General features: G+C 45.2%; 1 protein-coding gene and 1 pseudogene across 1 annotated transcript; both read right to left on the bottom strand.

Moving 5' to 3' along the window:
- Positions 1 to 243: 243 nt before the first annotated feature.
- On the bottom strand, positions 244 to 7,844 carry LOC118260191 (zinc finger CCCH domain-containing protein 11A-like; annotated as a pseudogene).
- Positions 7,845 to 16,578: 8,734 nt separating this feature from the next.
- On the bottom strand, positions 16,579 to 18,413 carry LOC118260192 (small nuclear ribonucleoprotein E-like). Its single transcript, XM_035570280.2, has 5 exons — positions 18,302 to 18,413; positions 18,080 to 18,106; positions 17,545 to 17,607; positions 17,257 to 17,335; positions 16,579 to 16,634 (listed from the first exon to the last, which is right to left on the bottom strand). Exons 1-5 carry the CDS (start codon positions 18,353 to 18,355, stop codon positions 16,579 to 16,581), a joined length of 279 nt encoding a protein of 92 aa, XP_035426173.1. The 5' UTR covers positions 18,356 to 18,413.
- Positions 18,414 to 24,573: the final 6,160 nt, after the last annotated feature.

The raw sequence follows: 24,573 nt of genomic DNA, 5'->3' as shown, positions 1-24,573 counted from the left end.
TTACTGCTTAACCTTCCAGTTTAGGAGTAATGAAATCAAAACAAAAGCGTTAATTATTACCTTTCTCTGTAGACAGTGTCACAGTTCTCACCACTGTCCGGACATTTTCCTTTTCCGGAGCAGGAAAAATCACGCACTTCGCTTTGTAGCATTAAGTGGTGAAAGGCACCCAGCCAGAGTTACAACATGAGAATTGTCATCTTCTGCCTGTATTTCAGGAGACAACCTAAGTAACTCTAACCTTCAACACTTACTTTTAGCTTCCTGTTCCTGAAATTGAGCTGCCTCTTTCCCTAGTGGTACAGTAGCAAAGAAGCCAGCAGTAGATGGGATGGCAGCTGCCTCCTTCCGAAGCTTCTCTTGTTGTTCTCTCAGTTGCCACTTCTCCCACAGTCTCTCGTCGATGCTCTTCACTTGAAATTTAGTACGAGTTGCACTCTGCTGAGTGGGCTAGAAGGAAAGAAAAGTAGTGCATGAATAGGACAAAAAAATCTGTGGAGATTTCATTACGAAAATCTGATCAGCAATCCCTCCAAAATGGTCTCGATGTGGAACAGCATATTAATATCGTTCAGGTTACTGTCATTTTTTTCCATAAAATTTTGCCTGTAACAAGAGCCATGCTTTACTATGGAAACAGTTTCACGTATCTGCAATTTCCAACATGGTAAGCTGCTTTAAACAGCTAGGGTGTTTTGCTGTACATCTATTCCATGCTTTTTAAGCAGCAGAAAGTCATACAAGTTCCCCTATACAGTAGCCACTGACAGATTGATTTCCTTGAACACAAAACTCTGGCCTTCTCTATTAAATCACTTCCCTCAGGATTTTTACAATATCCTTCATGTCTGACAGATTAAGTCGGTAAGAACAAAAAATTCCCTCCACATTAACTGTGTAGATTTCGACTGGTGCTAATGGGGTTTCTTATTCGTCGTGGCATAAACAGACTGATTCAAAGTTTGAGGATTACAATGTTGTCTGGAAATGCTATTGGCGATAGGATTTAGACTGCACTGCAGCTCCTACCAGACGCTGAAAGGTAAGAACACACTCAAGAGGGTGGCACATGGTGAGTAACAAAACTTGTCAGAATTTATCAGAAATTATATGAATGTATGCGTGTCTTCACAAAGGACTCACCTGTACATCAGGTACAGAGTAAAGTTTCGGAAAAGGCCGGTTCAATTCCACTGTCTTCTTTTCTTCTTTTTCAGGTGCTTTAAAACAAGCCCCCCAAAAAGTTTTGTCAACGGCAGAAATAAAGAAAGCTGGGTACTTGTTTTCTTTGTGCGTTTATTTCCTCGTGTCCCATGAGACAGAGAGAAAGGCTACAATGTGCAATCCATGCAGCCTTTAAGCCCTCCTTATCTCCCTCACACAATCTCATTTTACAAAGTTGATATAATCTTAACAACGAGGCCTTTGATCCTCTGGCATTTTTGACAGAAACTGGCCCCCCACATTAAGACGTTGATGCATGCTTTACAAACACATACACGTGTCAAGTTAAGCAACACATGCCAAAGAGGAAGGTGAACTTGAACTCAACACAGGGATGACTCCATACCATAAACAGATGGCAGAAAAAAAACAGAATACCAAAATTAGACTAAAAGCCCCTCAATGAGTTAATTTTCTAGCGGGAAATACAGAATACCATCACGTAATTAATGAAAACAGACACGGTTGCATATTCTGGCCCTTCCTTGCCTTTGAACTTTGTAGCCTTAAACTCTTTTATCCTCTGCACTTGAAGGGAAAAGCAAAGCAGATCCTGAGCAAACTGAACTTGCTCAATATGGGAAGCACCTCACCGGGGCAGGTATTAAAGCATCTTATTACCTGTTAGCTTTGTGTTCCATAACCATTTCTGCCCTGCTGGGGCAGGTCCAGGTTGTGCTGGGGGAGCTGGCACATTTCCTCCACTCTGCTGCATCCGCAGAGCTTTCTCGCGCTTGATTTCTTCCAAGGTTTTAACACGCACTTCTCCTTCTGGCTTGACTTTACCTGCCGGCTCCTTCGACTGCGCTTTGCTGGGCCCGGACAGAGTGAGCACACTCTGCTTCTTGGGCTCACCCTGAATTTTTATCTTGGGATGGAACTCTCCTGCTTTTTTCTTCTCTTCTACCAAGCGATTATTCTTTTTTTCAGCCAAGGCTTCAGAGAAAGTTTTGATGTGACCTGCAGGAGCGGGTCTTGCCCCTGCGCTGGGATCTTCGGTTTTACCATGCCATTCAGCCTGGGCTTTGGCTTGAGTTTCTCGTCTCTGAAGAGCTCTCTCACGACGGATTTCCTCCAGTGTTTTCACATGGATCTCTCCCTTTGGCTTAGCAGCCTTCCCTGTCATCATCAAGAAATGAGAAGCACCAACATTTCAAGAGAGTCCAACAATATTTTAAGTCTCCAGAATTTGTCACAGTACTAAGGAAAACTAATCCTGAGCGTTCCCAATAACGCATCTTAGGACAATATCCTAACATGCTCCTCTTCCTCTGAGCCACTTGTTGTAGTTTGAAGACCAGCCCTATCCAGAGAGAGTTGCTACACAGAAATGCTAGTTTACTTTATTACTTTTTCAGACTGCATTTCAAATTCCTGCTCCTGGCAGTGGTTCTATTCTAATTGTATATGATGGTTCACAGAAGCAGCTTAAAACCTTGACAAGGCACAAGTGGAAAATAAACACACACCTAGAGCCACATTTCTGATAGTGGCTGTCAGAAGAGCTTCAGCACTCAAGCAAGAGGAATCAGTTCTTTGTTTTCATTTCAATTAATTTCTAGGGCTGTATGAAAGCGGTCTAAGTTCACGGAAAGGAAGAAGGAGAAAGTATATTTAATATCCAGTTGCTACCTTTCGCAGTAGCTAGTCTGTTGAAAAGGTAAGCCTAGTCTCTCCTTCACAGACTTGGCAACTTGAACTGCAAAACAGAAAAAGAACAAATTAGGGAGGCTGCATAAACGGTCAACTTTGTGTTCACATTTGAAAACAAGACAGGAAAGGTAACTTTGAATCGCAGTGATTAAGACCTCAGCCAACATGCAAAAAGAAACCTCACAGGAAAAGGACAAACAGAAAGCCTAAATACAAAACCCGGGAATCAAATCCAGATGCCTGTTTAGTAGCTGTACCTCTCTTCGGTGCTTTGTCAGCATTTCCCGGCACCTCCGCCTTCTTCCCCAGCCTTTCAGCAAGGCTGCGCTTCACTGGAAGGGCGCTTACATCAGCTTCAGACAGAGAAAACAAGCAATATTTTAAGAACATTTCTTTGCAGGAAGATTTGAGAACAGTCAACCACAAGCTTCTATTTTTCAAGCATATTTTCATAAAATTGCCTTGCAGCTGCTAAATGGTTGTTTTTTTGCCATTTCTGCAGTCAACACAGATCTCCACTGCAATGCATTTTCCTCTCATACGTCAAAACTACTCTTTAATGCAGTCATATATAGAAGGCGGCACCTAAATAACAGCTCATAAAAAGTTCTTACCCACGGAGGCTTTCCGTTTTCCTTGTTTCTCAGCAAGATCTAGTCGAATCACAGGTTCCTCCCCTAAAACAAAAGTAAAATTTTTCTATTTCATAGAAACCAGTGGCCAATAGAAATATTATACTGTTAGCCCATGTCCAAAAAAAAAACCAGAAAGACACTGTTTTGACAGCTAAACCACACAAACTCATATTTCAACTACAATTAACTTAGAAAAAGTATTAATAGTCTCAGTGTTTGCTTCAAATTCCAGCTGAGATAGTAGAGAATGAATCTGAGTCTGCTTGACAGCTATACTTTGTGCAGAACAAAGCTGCATAAGCAAGCAGAATATTATTAGGTACAAATGCTGAGAAATATTCCTTTCTAAGGTGAATGTCTATGAGTAAAAGTACTTCTTCACTTCTTTCCCTTTAAAAGGAATTTGCACAACTCTAAACAATACAATTTATACACAGACTCCTATCACACTCCTGTCCACACCTGCCACTGTCAGCCTCTTTAAAGCTTCAGAAATTGCTTCTTACATAGCACTGTCTTCTAGAGCTCTTTCTTCTCGTTACTCTCCTGTTTTTCAGTTATCCCCCTATTTGCATCCTGACACCTTTTTTTCTTTCTCCTGCTACTGCACTTAACCTGAGCACCAAAGCTTTCCAGTACAACCAGGGACTTTCAGCATAAAAGCACGTTTTGAACAGAAGAAGGCAGCACCAGCAGGCTAACATGGGGGAATTGTCTTCATTCTTGCTTAACCTTCCAGTTTAGGAGTAATGAAATCAAAGCAAAAGCATTAATTGTTACCTTCCTCTGTAGACAGTGTCACAGTTCTCACCACTGTCCGGACATTTTCCTTTTCCGGAGCAGGAAAAATCATAGAATCGACGGGAGGAAGAGAAGATCTTGAAGGACCTTCTGTTCAGAGCAAGCAAAACATCAGGAAGTTTACCAAACATAAAAAACTACCACAAAGAACAAAAAACTTTAATTATTCATTACTGTCAAACATACAGTGACCAGAGCATGTAAATAAGAGAGGTGACTAATTGGCCTCTGGTTGCCCTTGCAATTCCCATCTAGAATACCAGCTGGCTGAGAATCAGGTTGCTCAATGCCCCCAGCTAAAAATGGAAGTCTATCCCTCAAGCAGCTCCCAGCCACCATCACCTGCCATTCCGAAGCCAATAAAATTTCACTGCTTTGGCAAATAGTTGTATTCACCAAAGCATAGCCAGCTACCCGGTATTACTGGAAGAATTTTTTTTTTTTTTTAAAAAGGACCATCAAACAGGATGAAGGTGAACAGGGTAAGAAAGTAGGGAATATTAACTCACCACCGTGTCTCTTAGTTTTTTCCTTCATTTTCTGCCATTTGATTTCTTCAAGTGTTTTTATTCCAAAATTCAGACCGTCCTCTGAAAACAGAAAACCGTTAATGAGACTAAGGCTTAGAGGCGCTCACTGAGGACCACAGATCCTCAGGCTTCTTAGTGCTCAGGGAACTTCCAGAAGTATTTAGAATAAACCCTGTCAACACTCCTCACAAGTGAAAGAACCATAGAATCAATGGCATTTTTGCCCCTCCTTTCAGCCTTCAGGGTAAAAATTGTAGTTTTAATTTTAATCCATTTACATGATATTAGATCCCTCTAGCGTTAGATATGGCTTTCAACAGTGGTTGCAAGGCTGCACGTGCAGCCATTTCAACTCCATGCTGTGGCCCTGTTTTGTTCTCCAAAAGTAAAGAAAAGGAGTTCACCTTTCTGACCCAATGGGCACATGATGGTATTAGGTAGGAATGAGATCATGGAAATAACCGAGTCCATTCAGCACCCCTACATTCTGTTGTGTTTTTAAGCCACATTGCTTTCGAGTTAATTGTCAAGTTCTCCTTCCGATTTATCCTACTACAGGTGCCGGAATACCTTGTTTAGCAGTAGTAGCACTGGCTTTCCGAGTGGAAATCATCCGTAATCCATTTTGGCCTTCCTCAGCTGGTTGCTGGACGGGAGTTTTACTTTCTTCTCCTTCCTCAGAAAGCTGGTCTGAAGGGGAAAAATCTATTCAGTTATGCATAGACCAGATTGTTCGTGATTATGTAGCTCATGCAATGACACTTCAGTCCATGGTTCATACAAAAAAGCTTTTTTTTTTTTTTTTTTCCTTAATACAGCTACACTGACCTGATGAACTCGTAAGTAGACTACACTAGGACAAAACATCTAGGACTCTAGATTCTCTCTGCAGCTTTAACTACTACACAACATATTACTCTTCAGACAGAACAAAAAGGAATTTCCTTCCTAGTTTCACATAGAGCTTTACACAACAGACCAGCTAAAGCCAGGAGTGGTTCTAAGCTTTCCTCCAACATTTCAGGTTCTGTCCACTGACTGCCAGACAAAGCCACCAGTGACCTGACCAGACTGCCTGCCCTATCGCTAGTCAGACCTCAGCTCATCTGTGATTTCTGCATTCATTTAGAGCACAAATTCCTTCCAAGAACCAAAGATTTACACAATCATTTACAGCACAAATTCCTTCCAAGAACCAAAACACGCTCACCATCATCATCTTCATCATCATCTGCAGCATTGAGTACAACTGGAGGGTGTGCAGGGCTTGGGACATTTTCAGAGTTTTCCACTTTCATCACCCCCCCTTAGCTATGGAGAGGGATTGGACTGGACAGAAAGTTTCTTTTGCTGCAGTGACATCTGAGCCACTTTCAAGCCATCGTCCGCGGACTCAGGTGGACTTGGCAGTGGAGCTAGAGGAAGAGGAGGATCATCAGTAATATGGCAGTTTAAAACTTTGACCACAATGCACGAAGATGGTAGGTAAGGCAGATAACCCACACAGGCAATGAATTCAGCATCTCCTTTTGCCCGTCCCGTCACTGTTTACACCGTGAACAATGACTTACCCTTCAAACAACAACACATCTCCCTACCACCCAGCAGAAGATGAAACAACAGAAAGCAAACTGCAAGGCAAATATCACACAAAGCAGAGAGAAGCTGAGCATGAAAGCAGAAAACAAATACCAGCGGTACACCACCAGTACACTCGGTTTAGCTGATGTCTGATGTCTGATGATAGTCTGCAGCTATGACTGCACTCCTGCACTCACAAATGAAGGGTTACCTGATGTCTCCTACAGTATTGGCACCCACTAAGTAATAGTCCAAATTAATTCTTCAATACTTAAAGAAAAAGGACCTAAACTCACTCTTGCTTGCTGGTAAGAAGACTCCATCGATGTAACGTCCCTTGGTGTGATGAAAAGCACAGTTGGCTTTCTGACAGCCTACTGGCTGCTTCTCCCAGTAGCAGGGAATCTCACTGCGCTTTTTCTGAAGACACAAAGAAAGACAAGCTCGTGATAACAGGCACCTAAGGTTTGCAAAGAGATGCACAGTTCCAGATCATGACAGCGATGATAGGGCTAGGATTATACTAGGATTATTCAGAGGGAAAAAGAACATCTTAAATTGCCTAGGTTAACTCTATCTAGAACTACTATCTAGAACTACTTCTTGGAGACTTCGATCTTCTGCACCTTTAACTTTCCCCACTGCTTCCTACCCCAGGCAGCTAGAACAGCATTATCTGAAGGACTCCGGGACACAAGAGACCTGATAGATCATTCTCAAGCCTGCTCTCAGGAGGCTAGTACAGCCTGTTTATTACCCCCCTGCTCCAGCAGGTTTTAGCAGTCTATTTAGCAGTTATTCTGCATCTGTTGAGAAAATACTGTCGGCATCTAATAAAAGAAAATCTTGCTAAGACATACCTAAGGCACTGATTTTATCTCCCTCTCCTTCCTCCCACCCCCTCTCCTGGTAACAGAGACCAGTGTAATTTCAAAGCAGATGAATCTATCCTGCAAAAGCACAAGCAGCACACCTACAGCACTGACAAATGCTTTTGTTGACTTATTTTGAGAACACATCTTTAGGCACTCACATCAATTTCCATGTGTCTGAATCGGCAGACATTCCTGAAACAACGACCCTCCTGCCACAGCGTGCAGACCGTCTCGTTCCCCAGAGCAGCTTCGCAGTGGCGGAAGGAACAGTTGTCTCCCTGTAACCAAAAGGAAACCAACAAGGAAAATATAGTACAGCCTCAAAAACGTCCATGCTACTGCCTCAGGTTGCTACAATTGAATTCAGAATCTAGCTGGTTATCAAGTTAACCAAAGACCAGTGTGCCTCCTCCTCCTTCTCTACCCCTTCCGGAAAAAAATGGAAAAAAAAAAAAAAAAAGCAAAGCAAAGCAAAAGAAACCCAGCCATACCTTGGTACAGGTAGAATAGAAATAGAAGTAGCAATCGTCTCCTTGTTCAGACATGCCGACAAGTTCTGATAACAAGCTCGGGTTCTCTCCACAGGGACTTCCTCTGCTCTTGGAGAGAGCTGTCTTCACCCTTGCTTGGACTGAAGGTCTTCTACTGGCTTGTGATCAGTGAAATCTTCTCTTTAAAAGTAACCCTAAAGAAAGTACCAACAAGTGAAAAATAATGAGGAACAAGCTTTTTTCCAGCTTTCTTCTGTGAATCAAATTAGTCTCTTGAGGAGAGCAATGCCTTGAAATCAGCTGTTACATGAACTAACACAGTATTAAATTAAAGTGCTGTAAAGCTGCCAGGAGCTTTGTCAGCAAGCGTTCTCTTCCACATCCTCAATAACACAACTTGGAGCACATCTGGAAGCCTGAAAATGGAGTCACTTCTTAAAAAACCACCTGATCATACATGCAAGGCAATGATCAACTATGGCTAATAATAACTTCTACCAGAACGCAGTATGACGCATTAAATAGAATAGCATGTTCCAGTCACTGTGGAATTTTCCTCCTCACTTTGCCAAGGGAACCTCTCATCCACAATTCAAACATAGCATGTGCTTTTAAACAGCTTATAACTAATGGAGGAAGCAAGTCCATTTGAATACTCTCTCAGACTGGAGACAGCCAGGGTTAGCCAGCTCTTCAAAAAATAAAAACCAAAAAAAAAACCACAAAACAAAACAAAAACAAAAAAAAACCAGTGCATTTAGAGATGAACTCGTGATTCAAAGTGGCTGCAAAAGTGAGGATCCATCTTCCACAGCTGGACAATTTAACTTTTTTTTTTTTTTTTAATTTAAAATTCAGTATGTTCCAATCTCTGGTCTTCAAGATTTCTTCACCTATTAAGAAAACACAAAAACCTTTCCCCGTCTTTATTACCTGTACAGCAAAAAACACACCAGTGCATATAAATACACAAATGTGCATATGCATACACACATATGTGTTTAGACACTCACGAGGAGTGAGTGATAGAAAGTTAGCGAGAGCGACAGTGGAAATCAGAAGTTTTGCCTTTTTGACACAGAGAGCGCGTAAAAACTCTCTCATTTTGAGGGAACTAGAAAAAAATGGAGGATCTACAAAATATTTTGATGAGTATGCCTTCGAGGCCAATGCTGTATAACATGAGTGATCTGGGGGCCAGCACACAAATATGCATATATATGTACATGCATACAGGATAAACATCTATACACACAAGCATGCACAGGATATGTTGTATGATATCCATATCGAGAACAACTCGTAGCCCTGATCAGACACGTAGAGTTGCAATCAATTAACAGCAGAAGACAGCAGATCAAGGATACAGCAAGCTTTGAGAGGCAGGGGAATGCTCACTTTGCCAGTGGCATGGCTGCATGATACCAAGAATTTTGAATTAGTTTGATTTTTTGGAAGCAATTTGTTTTCTTTCTGCGCTGTAGCAAATACCACAGGTTTGCCATCACGTGCTGTTCCCTAATCCATATATCCATCACCATCCATTGCTGCAAGATCATGAAAGGTTAGAAAAGATGACTTAGGTCCAATTTAACAGCCAATGATTTTTGAATGACCAGAGCTGCAACAGATTTTATTTAGCCGCAAGCAGGTTTTTTTTCTGATGTGAAGTCAGATATTTTGATTTTTTTTTTAAGACACTAGATGTCATAAAACCTGCAACCAGACCAGATAAAGTTCAAATTACAGTGATTCTGAATCCTTTCATTTAAATGCTGCACATTTCTGTGCAAATTATTTCTGACTCTTCTGGACAAAAGTGGATGAAATAGTTCTTACAAATTAATAATAAAAGGTTGGAACCTTTTACTCACACAAACACTAGTGAATTTTCCAGGAGATATTTTTTTGGCAGGGAATTTTCCCAAATCTAAAATAAAGAGAGGAAAAGTTGGGTTCTCATAATAGTTATTGGTTTTGACTGCTTGACAAAGGGAATAAAAACAGTAGTTAAGCGCAAGGTTTCCTTCTCTTCTTTAGTACTGATAGGAATCGTCACTTCTGACCTTTAGCACCTTCAGAAACACACTTAGTGCCATGCAGGTTCCTCTGCATCTACTTCTAAAAATTACTGGTGCTCCTTAGCATGGAAGTTTGACTTGAAATATTGTCCAGATTTAGCTCTTTTGAATGCCCACGGAGCTCACCATTTTGCTTGTTGCCTTCCATTTTCCTGAACAGACCCAGAACGCTGTTCAGGATATGAATGGATCTGGTCTAAGGAATGGGAAGAAAGCAAAAACCAAGGATACCTCACAGCCCTAAATGCTATAAAAAGCAGTCTCATTTTAAAAAAGATCTCAACAGCTTTTTTTTCTTTTTTAAACTGACATCTGCTAACACGGCAATCCAAGTGCTGAACAGAAACCAACTGAACTAGCCCCTGAAAGCCTGAATAAAAATGAGTAACTCTGGTGCACTCAGCAGGTCTGTAATAGAAGTTGGCAAGATTTTTAGATTTCTTTTTTCTCCAGGGTGCTAGTAAAGTTTTTGCGTTACGAGATTTTGAACTCTTTTTGTACAAAAGAATCACAGATGCACTACAGTCACGGTAGCTGGGGGGTCTGGAAATACATGCCAACAAGTGTCATAAACTGTGCCTTTGCTGAAGGAAGATAAATAGTACAAAGAAAATCTGTCTAGTTTGTTTTACAGGCTTGTCTTTCTCAGTATGGAACAAACTGACCTCCCTGGTCTAACTTTCCAGTTGGCTATTCTGCCTTTGTCCTGGAGTGAAGAGCAAGAAGGGAACAAAATATTTTTGCACTCCAAAAAATGCATTAGAGAAGGATTATCACACCTACCTAAGGGGACTTTCTTGTTTGTTTATAAAGCACAAAGTATTTCTCTTGGACAGTCTCTGTTGCTGGCCTGTTTTGTGCCTTCCGTTTATAATAAAGATATTAAAGATGCTTAGCCCGTTTTGCGTTTATTTTTAGAACAGTGTAAGCGGACAGTCGGATGACAAGCAAGAAAGAACACCATAAACTACGTGTGTTAAAACCCTGCTTTTTAATCACCCAGCATCACCCTGGCTGCAAAAGAGTCTCCGCTGATTTACCTGCTTGTTAAAGCACCCCACAGGCTGTTGTGTGCTAGGTGTCAAATTATATTTAACGGTGCATAGGTAAACCATTCATCTTCCCATGGTCGAAGCACAGAACAGCCTCCTGCTAACACAGCTCATCCTTGCTGCTATGAGAAACCTCATCACCTGTAGGAAAACCTAAAGCTAAGAATTCCAAAGCAAAAGCAGCAAATACACGTTTTGTACTCTTTATATATGAGTGAATCCTAGCTGTTCAATGCTGCCTACATCTGCACTGAGAGCGCATTCTGAGGCTGGAGGGAAGGACACTCAATACCCACTGACAGCAGGAGAGCAAAGATGCCGGCCAAGAAGGCAAAGGTTAAAGCTGAACGCTGCCTCAGCCTCCTCCACCAGCGAGTTGGGGGTCACCTTTCACCGTGATCTCTGAGACTCAGAGCCACGAGTTACCACAGCCGCAAGGTACAGCTGCTCCTTGCTGGCCCAAGCAACTCTATTTGAAGACGTGCCACTTCAGGGACCTGGATTGCGACAATCTCAAGATCAAATCAATCTGTTCCTGAAAGCGCAGATTGTCCTGGTGTTTCTGTAGCTTTCAAAGAACAATCCTGAACTGAGGCACTCATCTGATCAGACAGTGCTTCAGCACAGATTTGTCTTTAGCTTGACACATCGATATGAAGAGGAAGCAATTCTTCAAAGCAACCTCTCAAGCAGGGATCTAATAAGGCGGCCAAGACGACGTGCTCACATCTGAGCACGCCACTCTGCAGAGAATCAGTTTCAAGCCTAAGCTGTTTCGCCCATCTCCCAGTCCCAGAGCAACAGCGACACCTTTACCCTGAAAGTCTGTTCTGCAAAGCCAGGAGGTGACCAATGACTCGACTGAGCAGTCTCCCCCAGCCACTAATGTCACAACCGTGAGACACCTGGGACCACTGGAACGAGCTGCGAATAGCCCCGTTCTCCCTCCCAGGAAGAGCTGCTCCATCTTCTGCTGTTCTAAAGAGCCCTTAACATATAAAAGGAAGAGAGAGGTCCACAGAGCGGCTATTTCCTGCTTCCAGAGATCCTGTGCAAGACGGTTCTTGTGCTGCAGTTCCTGAAGAATTTAATGTGCATTAGCAGAACAAGAAAGTAAAGCTCTTAAGCAATTGCTAACCTGTTCTCAGTGCTCACAAGTCCCAAATCACTAATTTTACAATATATATAAACCATGGCAGCTGGCACCTAGCACTGCACACGTTGGCAGCGTCGTCAGGAGCTAGATATCCAATGGGCATCACTGTTAATTAGCCTGTGGCAGGTTCAGGGTCCACGTATCAATGGTTGTGTGTGTTTTTCTTCACTTTCTCCAAACCTGTGAAAAAAATTTCTTATACAGCACTGTACAGTCACACGTTATAGATGGGGACCAACTGCATACTGCCAGTCTGTATCAACTTCCAATAAGACAGTGTTGGAAAAAGGTGCCTTCAATGGTCAGTAGCACAATAGCTCTGGTGATGTGTTATTTAAGTGCACTCTTACATCTGAGTTTCTTCGTAGCAGTATGTAGTTGAGAGTGTCCGAGTTTCCCAGGTAAGATTTATGTTTTCTCCTACCAAGCACCAGCTCAGTATACAATGCTGTGTTAATAACACCCAAGCATGTAGATGTTAAACCGTAACTGCTTTTAAACCTATTTGTTGGTAAGAAAAGAGCTCAGTACACCACCTTCACAGGGCAAAAATTCACATGGAAGAGCAGAAAAACCCAGAAGTGCTTCCTGAACTTCACGTTACCAACAGCACCATCGGATTTAGATCCTGGCCTGGCATCCAGGATGCACGGTCTGCAAGCACTGCTGCAATGTGGAAGTGCCAAGGCAGGTTTTTGGCCTGCCCTGACTAAAACACTGTTGTGGTTTAGCCCGGCTGGCAGCCAAACACCACACAGCCGTTCACTCACCCTCCCCCCCTCCCTCTCCGGGATGGGGGAGAGAAACGGGAAAGTGAAGCCTGTGAGTTGAGATAAAGACAGTTTATTAAGACAGGAAAAATAATAACAATAATAATAATAATAATAGTATTAATAATAATAATAATGTGTACGAAATAAGTGATGCACAATGCAATTGCTCACCACCCGTTGACCGATGCCCAGCCTATCCCCGAGCAGCTGGCCCCCCCCCACCCCGGCTAGCCACCCCTATATATTGTTCAGCATGACGTCAGATGGTATGGAATACCCCTTTGGCCAGTTTGGGTCAGCTGTCCTGGGTCTGTCCCCTCCCAGCTCCTGCTGCATCCCTAGCCTGCTCGCTAGCAGGACAGAGCGAGAAGCTGAAAAGTCCTTGGCTTGGTGTAAGCACTGCTCTACAACAATTAAAACATCAGCGTGTTATCAGCGCTCTTCTCATCCTAATCCAAAACATAGCACCCTGCCAGCTACTAGGAGGAAAATTAACTCTGTCCTACCTGAAACCAGGACAAACACTTTTTTTTTTTTTTTTTTTTTTTCACACAAACATTACAAAGAGTGTGCCAGGTACGCTGTAATGCCAATGTGCCAGGTCAATAGAGGATATCCAAACGACAGAGGCGTTTGTCCTAATTTCTGGCATGAAAACACTTTTACAGCATTCTTTTCACGAAGAAACCCCTCTCTATCTTCTCCATTGCTCCAGGACCTGCTGCAGCTGCAGCGGCTGCGCTGGTACAACCTGCATCTTTGACAAATCTTTTCAACAGTTCTGCTTTACCTCGGCACAGTTGAGGTCACTCCTCTTCCTCTTCCAGCTGAGGAAGCAGCCTGCGGGCTCTGCCACACGGTCGGTGCAGAAGCGAAAGCTGGGAACACAGCCGTCAAACTCTCACTGCTAACGAGTGGCTCTCCTCCATCGTTCTCTCTGTCTTTTTCCTCTGAGTGTCTGAGCAGGCACTGGGAATCGTTTCCAGAGGAAGGGTACTGCTGAAGCCACAACATTTACTCTCAGGGAAAAGAGAGTATGTGAAAGAATACATACTTCCTTTCTTTTTCCTTTTTTTTTTTTTTTAAATCTCTGAAATCAACGCTGCGGCCTGGCAGCAAATAACTATGGGAGTAATGATGATTCCTCATCCTCACTGTAACATTGTAGTTAATCTCATAAAGAACCAATTTCCCCAGGCAGTGGCCATTTGAGATGGGAAGGGGCAGTAAGAGGAAGTTTCCCTTAGACTAGCTCTTCCCCCAGAACACCTCGCCGTCCAGCAACAAATTCAATTCACCTGCTCCGCCTGATCAGTCAAACGCGCGTCCGACTCCAGCACACGCCACAGCGGTGGTTCTGATGTGGTTTGGGCATCACCTATCCGCAGAATATCTCGGGTTTGTACACTCAAATAACACCGTAGTTTCGAAATAAGGCCCAGAGCTCACACTCCGAGTGCAGCCTAACAGCACCAGAGGGCCGGTAGGCTAAACATTCCCATCCTGGCAACAGTACTGACCCGGGCAACAGTAAGCATCCCTTCTGCACTTTCATCGTGACCATCAGCATAAGGAAACAGAGACCTCCTCGAGCCAAGTTTTAAGAAACAAACACCAAGGTCACCCAAGCGGGTTGTTTCCAGCAAACTAAAGGAGAAATTAAGGTGACAACGGGGTGCATCCAGAGTTAGTCAGATCCTGAAGGCAGTTCCTTTGGGAAACGGAGGAGCAGCACGCCAGATGACAGCTACCTTACAGCGCACCCCTTAGAGGCACTGCTACGAAAGGAAGGCAGAAGGTTGGAACTCAAAAGAACTCACAAGGCGCCCGTTAACGGGGAAGCTTTAATTTCCTCAGCAGAACCTCCCCCCTGAAGGCAGCCCAGGGACTCTTTGCTTCCCTAGGGAGACGGCAGGGACGGGACGGGGCAGGGCGGTGGGACGGAGGGACACAGGGCCAGATGGACGGCCAGACGGCCCAAAAGGCCTGAGGAAGGGCTGAGGAGCGGGAGGGAAGGGCAGGGTGAGGGGAAGGGCGGCCCTGGGCCTGACAGGGGACCTTGGGCCTAACCCTGGGCAGCAGCTCCCCGTCTCACAGGGCCCAGGGGGGGCTGCCTGTAACAGGAGATGCGGGCAGGTGAATTTTACAAGCACTGCATCACAAATACCCTGCAACACCTGAACTACTGACTGGGGCAGCCTCCTTCCTCACCTCCTGAAAGCTCCAGCTGGCAAACCAAGGACAAAATGAAAGGCAGATGTGGAGGACCTCGTAAGATACTATTTTGTTCCCTATGTGCCCACTGCTGGTGACACGTAATGCCTCCTGTTCCCAAATGACATCGGCACGTTACATCTTTACTACATGCTGAAAGGAACTCAGCAACTTGAACACAACTTAGAATTACCGATCCCGGCAGCAGGCTGTACAGCTGAAGCTGCTTTAGCCAATCAAGTGTGTCATGCTGCCCCTCAAAGGTTTCTTCCTGGGAACGTCTGCTGTGACACTCCTGACGTATTACTTCTCAGAATGGCAGAACCGCGCTGGGTGGGCCCCACAGCAAGACTCGTAGTTCTGTCCTTCCCTTTCAGGAAAGGATCTCCCACCTTGAATTTATTAATTTTCATGATGATGATACACAGATTGAAGTTTTGAAAAACTGAATGCTGATTAACAGATTTCTAGCACAGCCTGTGCATCAAAATTCATTTCTCTCTATTCAGGTAATCTTAGTTTCTGAGTTACAGTTACAGTCAAAATTTTTCTTCTTTGTTTTTTTTTGTGATCAGAAAAACGAGGGGACTGGTTGTCCCAAGTCAGCCAGGGAACTTATCTTTGGTCGATGCACCAAGCAACTCAGCTCTCTTGGGGAAACTTAAATAGAACAGACAGATCTCCAAACGGATAAAAAAAAGAAATCAAACGATAAAAACCCAACCGATACATCTGATACCCCAGCTTATTGAACAGCACAAGGGTTTAATCTACAGGCTCTGTCCAAAGCAGCAAGAAGTGACAGATTTAATCCAAACCAGTTGCCCGCTCTCACTCTCTGATCTGGAGATGGTATTTGACAAGCATGCGTATCAGTAACACTTGTAAACGCTGGGTTACTGCACCACAGCACCAAATCCCTCACGGGCCCACTAAGATACTTTTACTGATTGATCCACAATAAACACTCCCAAAAAGATTCTCAAGAAGTTAAACCCTGTTTAGAAAGAATCTGAGGAACCTGTCACTGCAGCAACAAAGGGCTGCAATTGTATGCAAAATCTCCAACACCCTCCTTAGCACCCTGCTAGCTCAAGGACTGTGTGGGGCTTCCGTGCCCTGAACGAGTCCACCCTGGCCACATAATGCAGATGTAATGTTCAAGAAAGCACATATCGTTATCGAAATTTATCAGATCCACAGCAAAAAGAAAAGCCCACGCTTCTATATTTCTCCTCCTTCTCCATTCACAGAAGGAAGAGACTGAAAACAAGCAGATTTGTGTTTTACATTTACAGTTAATGTGAAAAATCGTGAATTATTGTGAATAATGTGAAATACATCACGTATTGTTTCAAGCTACAAAAATCTTGCTCCCACAAAGGAAGGACTTTTTACCGCAGCATGCAACCCCAGTTACAAATAACTTCCTACCTACCAGCGGGCCGCGTTCCCCTGGCACTCAGTCACTCCGCAGCACGGCAGCCACCTTTGTTCTAAGGATGGCAAATTCTAGTTAGAAACGCTCTGTAGAAGAGTGATGTTGTCCCCTTTTAACATGATCCGACCTGCAGCACAGAGAAGGGAAAGGGGGGATTAGAGAGAGCCCAGAATCTGAGAATAATCTCGTGTTTTCAGAAGGTATTTTGTGTGGTTGAGCAGGGTTTTGCCCATCACGCAGAGTCCTGTTCCTGCCAGCTGCCCCACACTCACAAGTCCCACTCCAGCCACCATCCCCGTTCCAGCAGCACGCTGTCCCTGCTGAAAACCCCAGCACTGGGCACACATCGTTGCTTCTGTCCACCAGCAGGTGGTAGATAAACACTGCCGCTACCGTGGCTCCCTGCTTTGACTCAGAGATCACAGCAAGTGTGAGAATCGCCCAGGGCCACCGGCTTTAGGTGCAGCTGAAAGGAGCTGTGACCAGACTCCTCCAGCCAGTGCAGGCCGCCTGGTATTACACGTTTCAAAGACCAGAACTGGTCTCAGGCAGGGACAGATTCTCCTTCATTCAGCAAAATCACCAGCTCAAAAATCATCAGGGACAGAGATGTAGCCAGTAATTGCTCACCGAACTTCAACATCAAGGCTCGTCACACGTTTGGTAGCTCTCAGTGCTGCTATCTAGGAGGCTCACCCGGGCAGGTTTCAGACCGCGCGTCACTCGGGTTGCACAGACGCACAACATACCCAGCTGTTTCCTTGATTTTGTCTTAGAGTGAATCTCCTCTGCGTCATCCAGCACCAAATTCATGTACTCGTCAAAGCCCTAGAAATCAGCAACAATGGCAATTAGTTCAGCAACAACACAAACCATCATCAGCTTTGCTGACCCAGGCTGGACAATGAAGACTAATTGTTAGAGAAGTACAATTTTTTTTTTTTCCCTTGTGCTAGTCTTTCTTGACAAGAAAAAATAGGATTGTGAATGAGGGAAAGCAAACTAACGACGTAACGCGGGGTCGTGCTGATACTCACGATGATGCAGCCTTCTACCCGCATGTTCACTTGCTCGTAAAGCCACACCTGGATCCTCGACCTCTGCAGAATGAAGGATGGAGAGTAAACTGGAACACAAACACCACGAGCAGTTTTGTTCTCTCTCGTGTGTTCAGAAATACCCGCTAACCATAGCCGCTATAGCTCTCAAACACTCCAAGGAGCAACTCTCAGGGGCAGTTTCAATTAACAGTCTGACATTTTAGAGTGTTATATGATTGGGTGAATACTACACGTTTGCTGAAGAACACGTTTCCAGTCACAGGGGAACACTCCTGCACGCCCGGCTGCACGATCCCACTCCCGTTAACACGAGGGGGAAACGCCGGGCTGCGCAGCAGCTCCTTGTACCCACCAGCACGCCGCACAGCTCTCCATTCCCCACAAACCTGCCCCGAGCAACGGGTGGGAGCCGAAAACTCAGCGAGGGGGATCCCCGGACCCTCCCCGCTCCCCCCACCCCCCCCAAATCCCCATCCCCATTCCCTCCCCGTCCTCTCCCCACGCTATTCACGTTCTGCAGGTAGCGGAAGATGAGGTTCTGGGGCGCTGCGTTAAGGGCTCAGCACGGGGACAAGAGCTCCAGGCCCGGGACAAGGCCTCAGGACAAAGCCTCAAACCCTGGAACGAGGCCCCAGCGCCCCGGGACAAAGCCTCAAGGCCCGGGCCGAGACCCCTGAGGCCCGGGCCGCCCCCCGCCCGCTCCCCGGTCGCCCCCCGGCCACAGGAAGGCTACGATGGGCTGCACCATCACCTTCTGCACCTTCTGGCCCTGCCCGCGGTACGCCATGGCTGCCGCTGCCTCGCTGCTCCCGCCGCCCCTGCTCTGCCGCCGCCGGAAGCCGCTGAGGCCGGGCGAGAGCGCGCAAGAGACGCTGGGATGCTGGAGGACTGTGGGGGGCTGCTCTAGCAGGTCGGGAGGACCACGTCTCTACGGTCGCAGGCAGGTGTCCCTGCACCAGCTTTACTGGTGAGCAGCGAGGCTGGGGGGGGGCAAGACAGCCTTAAATAAAATACAAATATAAAAAGTCTTATAAATGACTGAGTCCCAAATAGGATTACAATCAAAGTTTACAATTGATTGAACGAATAGAGGCAAGCAAACAGCGCTGGGTGCGCCGGGAGTCTCTGCTCCACCAGCACGCACACCTGTTACGTAAGGCGGCTGGTTTTTATGCTCCCAGGCTAATACATATTCATTACTACTTCTAGAAGAGGCAGGGTTATTATAATTGGTTTCCGGAATCCAAAACCCTCCCAGGGGCGCCTGTGTATCAGTCTCTGGTGGTCTCTTGGGGGTTGCTCGGGCTGAAGGCTGGTGGTCTTCCTCCCAGGCTTTTGTCCTTCAATTGTCCTTCAGCTCCCCCTTCCTCCTTATTTGGTAGCCTCTGGGCCGGATTTCAGAAACTCTCGCAACATCCCGTGCAGTAGTCAGCAGTTTTCCCTAAAAACCCCTTTGTTCTCTTATCACCTAGACCCGGGCCTCAATGTTAACCCTTCAAATCCCTTAGTGACACGAATTGCTGGGCCATGCCTTACAAAAGGAAGGATAAAATATGTACAGGAGCAATGGCACACGTGAAAGCCCAGCGCCACGGGCAGAAGCAGCAAAGGTTGACGGCAGAACAGTGCTCGGTTTGAACACAGAGAGGGAAAGCGAGGGGAAGGTGGCCGAAGCCAGCCGCAGTCTCTGAGCTCTCCTCCTGCTGAACTGTTTTCTCTCAAAGCCATTTCTGTCTGTGTGCGGGCACCCGGGGCCGGCAGAAGTCCCCGTGAAGTCCTTCGGCAGGACGGAGGGCTGCGTGGGCTCCAGTGAGAGAGGGAGTTAGGAGAATCTTATCAAGTAGAGACAGAGCGCTGACAGCATTAAACTAGGATGCTACTTAGTGTCTTTGCTAACTATGGTGCGTTGCGCAAATTAACTAAAGCAAGAAGCCTTGGGCCCCTTACCAAGGTCAGTCTCCTAATAAGGGAGTGAGCCTATCTTAAGAAACTGGTAGAAACTGGTCCTGCAGATGGACAAGAGCCAAGGAGCAACTGAGTCTGTGCAAAGACAAGAGGTCAGCTAGCGGTGACGAGGAAGAGTCATCAATCTTCATCCCCACGACCCCCGACGACCACCACCAGAATACACTGCGCAAGTGTATACACCAGAACACACTGCGCAAGCGCAGATGGGAGGAGTTTATGGCAATGACTCCTTGGAACTAATTTTAATACGAAGCGGGGACAGGTAGATACCCCCCTTTTCTTGGGAGTTCAAAAAATAATAATTTGCCACTGTTTGGAGCTTGATTACTTTTATACCTGTCTAACAATGGTATACAAATTAGGCCCTATCCATTTTCTATTTAAAAACTCTTATACTACTTCAGCTCCCCAGCATGCTTTATTATGTTCTCCAGATACCATTCAATTTAATATGGTGTCACAATTCTCCCATCATTTATTTACATTAAACCTGTAGGTTACATTTTCTGTTTACATCTTAGAATATTCTACTTCATTTTCTAAAGCTTTTGTTAATGCCTGATTTTCTGTTCTTGGTACTAGTGCCAAAATTTGACTCTCAGGTGCCCGTTCTGCCACCCCTTTGGCTCCTGCATCAGCCAATCTATTTCCCTCTTCAATATCAGTATCCCCTAGTTGATGTCCTTTAATGTCAACTTTAGTAGGCAGGTATACTGCTTGGAGTAATTTCAGTATCTCTTCTGCATGTTTAATTGAGGAAGATAAAAGTCCTCTCTCTCCTTCCAAATTGCACTGTGTGCATGCACCACACCAAAGGCATGTTTCAAATCTGTCCAAATGTTTGCCAGCTCAAAAGCTCTTATCAAGGCGATGATTTCCACCTTTTGGGCTGATGTTTGTTACCACATATCCTGTGAGGTGAAGTCCCTGGCGGACGAAGCTGCTGCCGTCTATATACCAATCCTCTGCATCTTCTAGGGGTGTATCCTTTAGGTCTGGTCAGCTGGAGTATACGGTGTCCATGTCCATTAGTAAACTAATAGTCCGTTATACACATTCCTTTTCTTCTTCGTATTGTGACAGTGTCCCCATTTCCCGAAGGGGACTTTCAAGCTTCAAGATCACAGGCTAGTTGTTTCCTGAATATGGTGGGGCTATTCTTGAACCCCTGTGGTAACACTGTCCAAGTAAGCTGAGTTTTCCGTCCTCTATTAGGATTTTTCCCATTCAAAGGCAAAGAGTTTCTGGCTTTCAGTTGCCACGGGCAGGCAGAAAAAGGCACCCTTTAAATCTAGTACCATGAACCAAACTTGACTGTTTTTCTCAGTTTGTAATTCCAATCATTTTTCCCATTTAAATTTCAAGCATTGCAAAAAAAAAAAAAAAAAAAAAAAAAAAAAAAGCCTTTTCCTGTTGGCTAGTTGCTCCTATTACATTTACAGTCTAATTAACACAGAGAAAGAAGCTCCCGTAACCAACAAAAATTCAAGCCTCTCTCTTCGTTTCCTAGCTTTATTTCAACTAGTGGACCTGCTAGGGTAGATGCCCCATGTCCCCGTCATTCCTGACTGTTGTAAGTTTATCCTGCAGCCTAGGACAATTTCCTTCTGATATCAGGGGTCGATTGCCCTAGGAAGAGGCTAGCCAATTGCCTCTGTTTGTTTTCTGAAGCCAGGTCCAAATTTTTGTCTGTTTTTTTTAGTTTTTTTCCTCTTCATCGCATTTCAAAGTTGGTCCCAAAATTCAAAAATTCCATAGGGGTTTCTTTTGGACCTTGTTGGAACAGATTCTCAATTCCCAGTTTAACCAGATTTTGGTATTTCCGGGGTGATTAGGGTCTCAGTGGGGGGGGTCGGTTAGGGGAATGCAATCGTTGACAGTTCCCTGAGCGGTCCCATTGGCAATCTGAGCTCACACATGAACTCAGGTTGCTTTAAGAGTTAGCTGCTTTTCTGTTTCCACGACAACTCTCTCGGACCCATCACGGTCCCTCTGCCCCAGAGGGCTCACACCCGCGATTTAGAGGTCTCAGCCTCGGGTTGAGGCGGAACTATTAACATTCCTACATCCTCTTTCCCTGCTCATTCAACTTCAAACAGCTCTGTTAAATACTACACGCCACACAACCTTTAACACCTTCAACGACCCTTTTAACACTTCCTTTATCTTTCTCCAGCCTGTACTTTTCTAATGCCAACACCAAAGGCTCAGTCAGGGGCCAACTTCATTCCATACCTTTTCCCTCCACGATGCTGAAACAAAGTATCAGTATACAACATTTCATCCTATTTTCCTTCTCTCCTCAAAAACAACATTAATTGCAAGACACTGTTATAGTCGATTGATCCATAAAGTGGCCATTTAGTTTATATAGTGGCCACCATTGACTGCAATACTTAGTGAAAGTCCTCTTGCTTTCTGTGCCCCCATTTCTAACAATATCCTTCCAATGTGCCAATATGCACCCAAGGAGGCTTTCTTTAAAACGTCTTTGCTTTGGATATTACCCATTTCCTTGATTTCCCATTCCCTTTTATTTATTTATATTAGTTACTGTCCCTTGTTTCAATTTCCACACAAACCTTTTTATTGCAGGTTTGTACTATCTTTTCTTAATCTTCTTCCCAAATGTCCCAATTCTCTGGGATTAAACTCTTCTTTCCACATACAAACTTTACTATTTCAGATTATTAATGAGCCCCGTTCCAATCATAAATCCACAGGACTTCGGAAAAACACCTGCAGCACTCAGCCTTCCGTCTTCTAGACAAACAATAACATCTTTTCCACAAAATTTACATTTCAACAAGACCGAATTTCAAGCCAAATGCTAATTTTTCTCATGCACTTTGTTAGTAAGCCCACACAAAACAAGGAATCACTCCTGTGTATCCGCCAAGATGGGTGTTTAAAAGGTATTTAGGCCTAAATAAATTCGCTCTCCCCCTTCTTATCAAATTCCCAGGGCTCAGGCCTGAACCACCAAAGAAGTGACTCTCCATTCTACCGCTTTGATAATCAGTCAGCCCTCCTCCCCCCACACTTGGGAAACTTACCAAACACCACCGCGAATATACCAAAACTTTTAAACTGTTACTTAGATAATGCTCCCACCTTCCTCCTTGTCAGACTCAAAACATTTAAGAACGAAATAGGATTACAAGATGCACCGCCGGGCCCGTATATTGGGCACCACCAATCAACACTTGGATAAAACAGCACTTCTTTTCGGTCTGTCATGCACTTGGTTCGTCTCCGGCCGCTCCCCTCGTGGAGAATACGGAACCGCGGATCGGAACTCCGCACTCGCTTCGCAGCAATGCTGCATCTCACTCACACAGCACAATCACACAATCACACAGAGAGGCCCCTTGCACCTCTCGCTCATACCACAAGAATATATCACTTAAAACAATAACCAAACTTGTTTGGATTGTCTCTGGCCGTGTTCCTTGTGGAGTAATTCACTTCACAATACTTTGTCTCAAACACATACACAAATGCTTTCAACATGAGATACCCAGACATCCACAAATAAGACATACAATTATCAACACTCCAATTATTATCCCTCCAGCAGCTGCAAATATTACCCAGATAACCTTGTCACAATTTTGAGAGGCCCGCTTACCCTTCTCCTGCTTCGTATACAGTCATTAGCAGGTCCGTCCTGGCTCCCAAAACTGGGATGCAGCGGTAACCTCGGATTTGCTTGATGTACTCCCAAGATTGCTAGCGGCTGCTCTATCAGTCAGCAAATCCCCCTTGATTCTATCGGTCAGCAAATACCCCTTGACCACTCCATCGGTCACCAAATCTCCCATGACCGCTCTATCGGCCAGCCTGTAGGGTACCCTCCTCCCACATGGGGACTATGCTGCATGCCAGATGTCTCTGCGCGATTTACCAGCTGCCCCGGCCACGTGTATGACTTACAGGCCCTTCCTGTACTGTAAAACATACCGTTTGTCCGCAGCTTCAGGATGTCCTTGTCTGCTCCCACGGTGAGCGGCTGACAGTGGAGGATCTTCCGAGGAAAATACTCAGGGTGCACCTAGGGGCATCCGCTCCGTAGTTGATCCCGCAGCCGAGCAGAGCGTCTCCTGCCTGGCTCGCCAAACTGACTTGCGGAAAACAGACTCCACAATCAGTAAGATTGTAAAGTAGGTATGTTTATTCAGCTCTGGGCAGCACGGGGGGTAGTCCCACCAAAGTCATGCGTGCCTGACGCGGCAACTTGCCTTGGTTATATGCAGTAAAGAGTTACATCTGCATGAAGTTTCACAATACGCCTATACATATTCATAACCTGTCCCCGCTTCGTATTAAAATTAGTTCCAAGGAGTCATTTCCATAAACTCCTCCCATCTGCGCTTGCGCAGTGCATTCTGGTGTATACACTTGCGCAGTGTATTCCGGTGGTGGTCGTCGGGGGTCGTGGGGATGAAGATTGATGACTCTTCCTCGTCACCGCTAGTTGACCTCTTGTCTTTGCACAGACTCAGTTGCTCCTTGGCTCTTGTCCATCTGCAGGACCAGTTTCTACCAGTTTCTTAAGATAGGCTCACTCCCTTATTAGGAGACTGACCTTGGTAAGGGGCCCAAGGCTTCTTGCTTTAGTTAATTTGCGCAACGCACCATAGTTAGCAAAGACACTAAGTAGCATCCTAGTTTAATGCTGTCAGCGCTCTGTCTCTACTTGATAAGATTCTCCTAACTCCCTCTCTCACTGGAGCCCACGCAGCCCTTCGTCCTGCCGAAGGACTTCACGGGGACTTCTGCCGGCTCCGGGTGCCCGCACACAGACAGAAATGGCTTTGAGAGAAAACAGTTCAGGAGGAGGAGAGCTCAGAGACTGCGGCTGGCTTCGGCCACCTTCCCCTCGCTTTCCCTCTCTGTGTTCAAACCGAGCACTGTTCTGCCGTCAACCTTTGCTGCCTCTGCCCGTGGCGCTGGGCTTTCACGTGTGCCATTGCTCCTGTACATATTTTATCCTTCCTTTTGTAAGGCATGGCCCAGCAATTCGTGTCACTAAGG

This window comes from Cygnus atratus, chromosome 29 (assembly GCF_013377495.2).
Source record: "Cygnus atratus isolate AKBS03 ecotype Queensland, Australia chromosome 29, CAtr_DNAZoo_HiC_assembly, whole genome shotgun sequence".
NCBI lineage: Eukaryota > Metazoa > Chordata > Aves > Anseriformes > Anatidae > Cygnus > Cygnus atratus.
This window is presented reverse-complemented; position numbering and strand designations above follow the sequence as displayed.

Coding starts and splice junctions, on each gene's coding strand:
- LOC118260192 (XM_035570280.2), bottom strand. CDS start 18,355: ATGGCGTACCGCGGGCAGGGCCAGAAGGTGCAGAAGGTGATGGTGCAG. Junction 17,608..18,079: donor TCTTCCGCTACCTGCAGAAC/GTGAATAGCGTG, acceptor TTCATTCTGCAG/AGGTCGAGGATCCAGGTGTG. Junction 16,635..17,256: donor AAAATCAAGGAAACAGCTGG/GTATGTTGTGCG, acceptor TCTGTGCTGCAG/GTCGGATCATGTTAAAAGGG.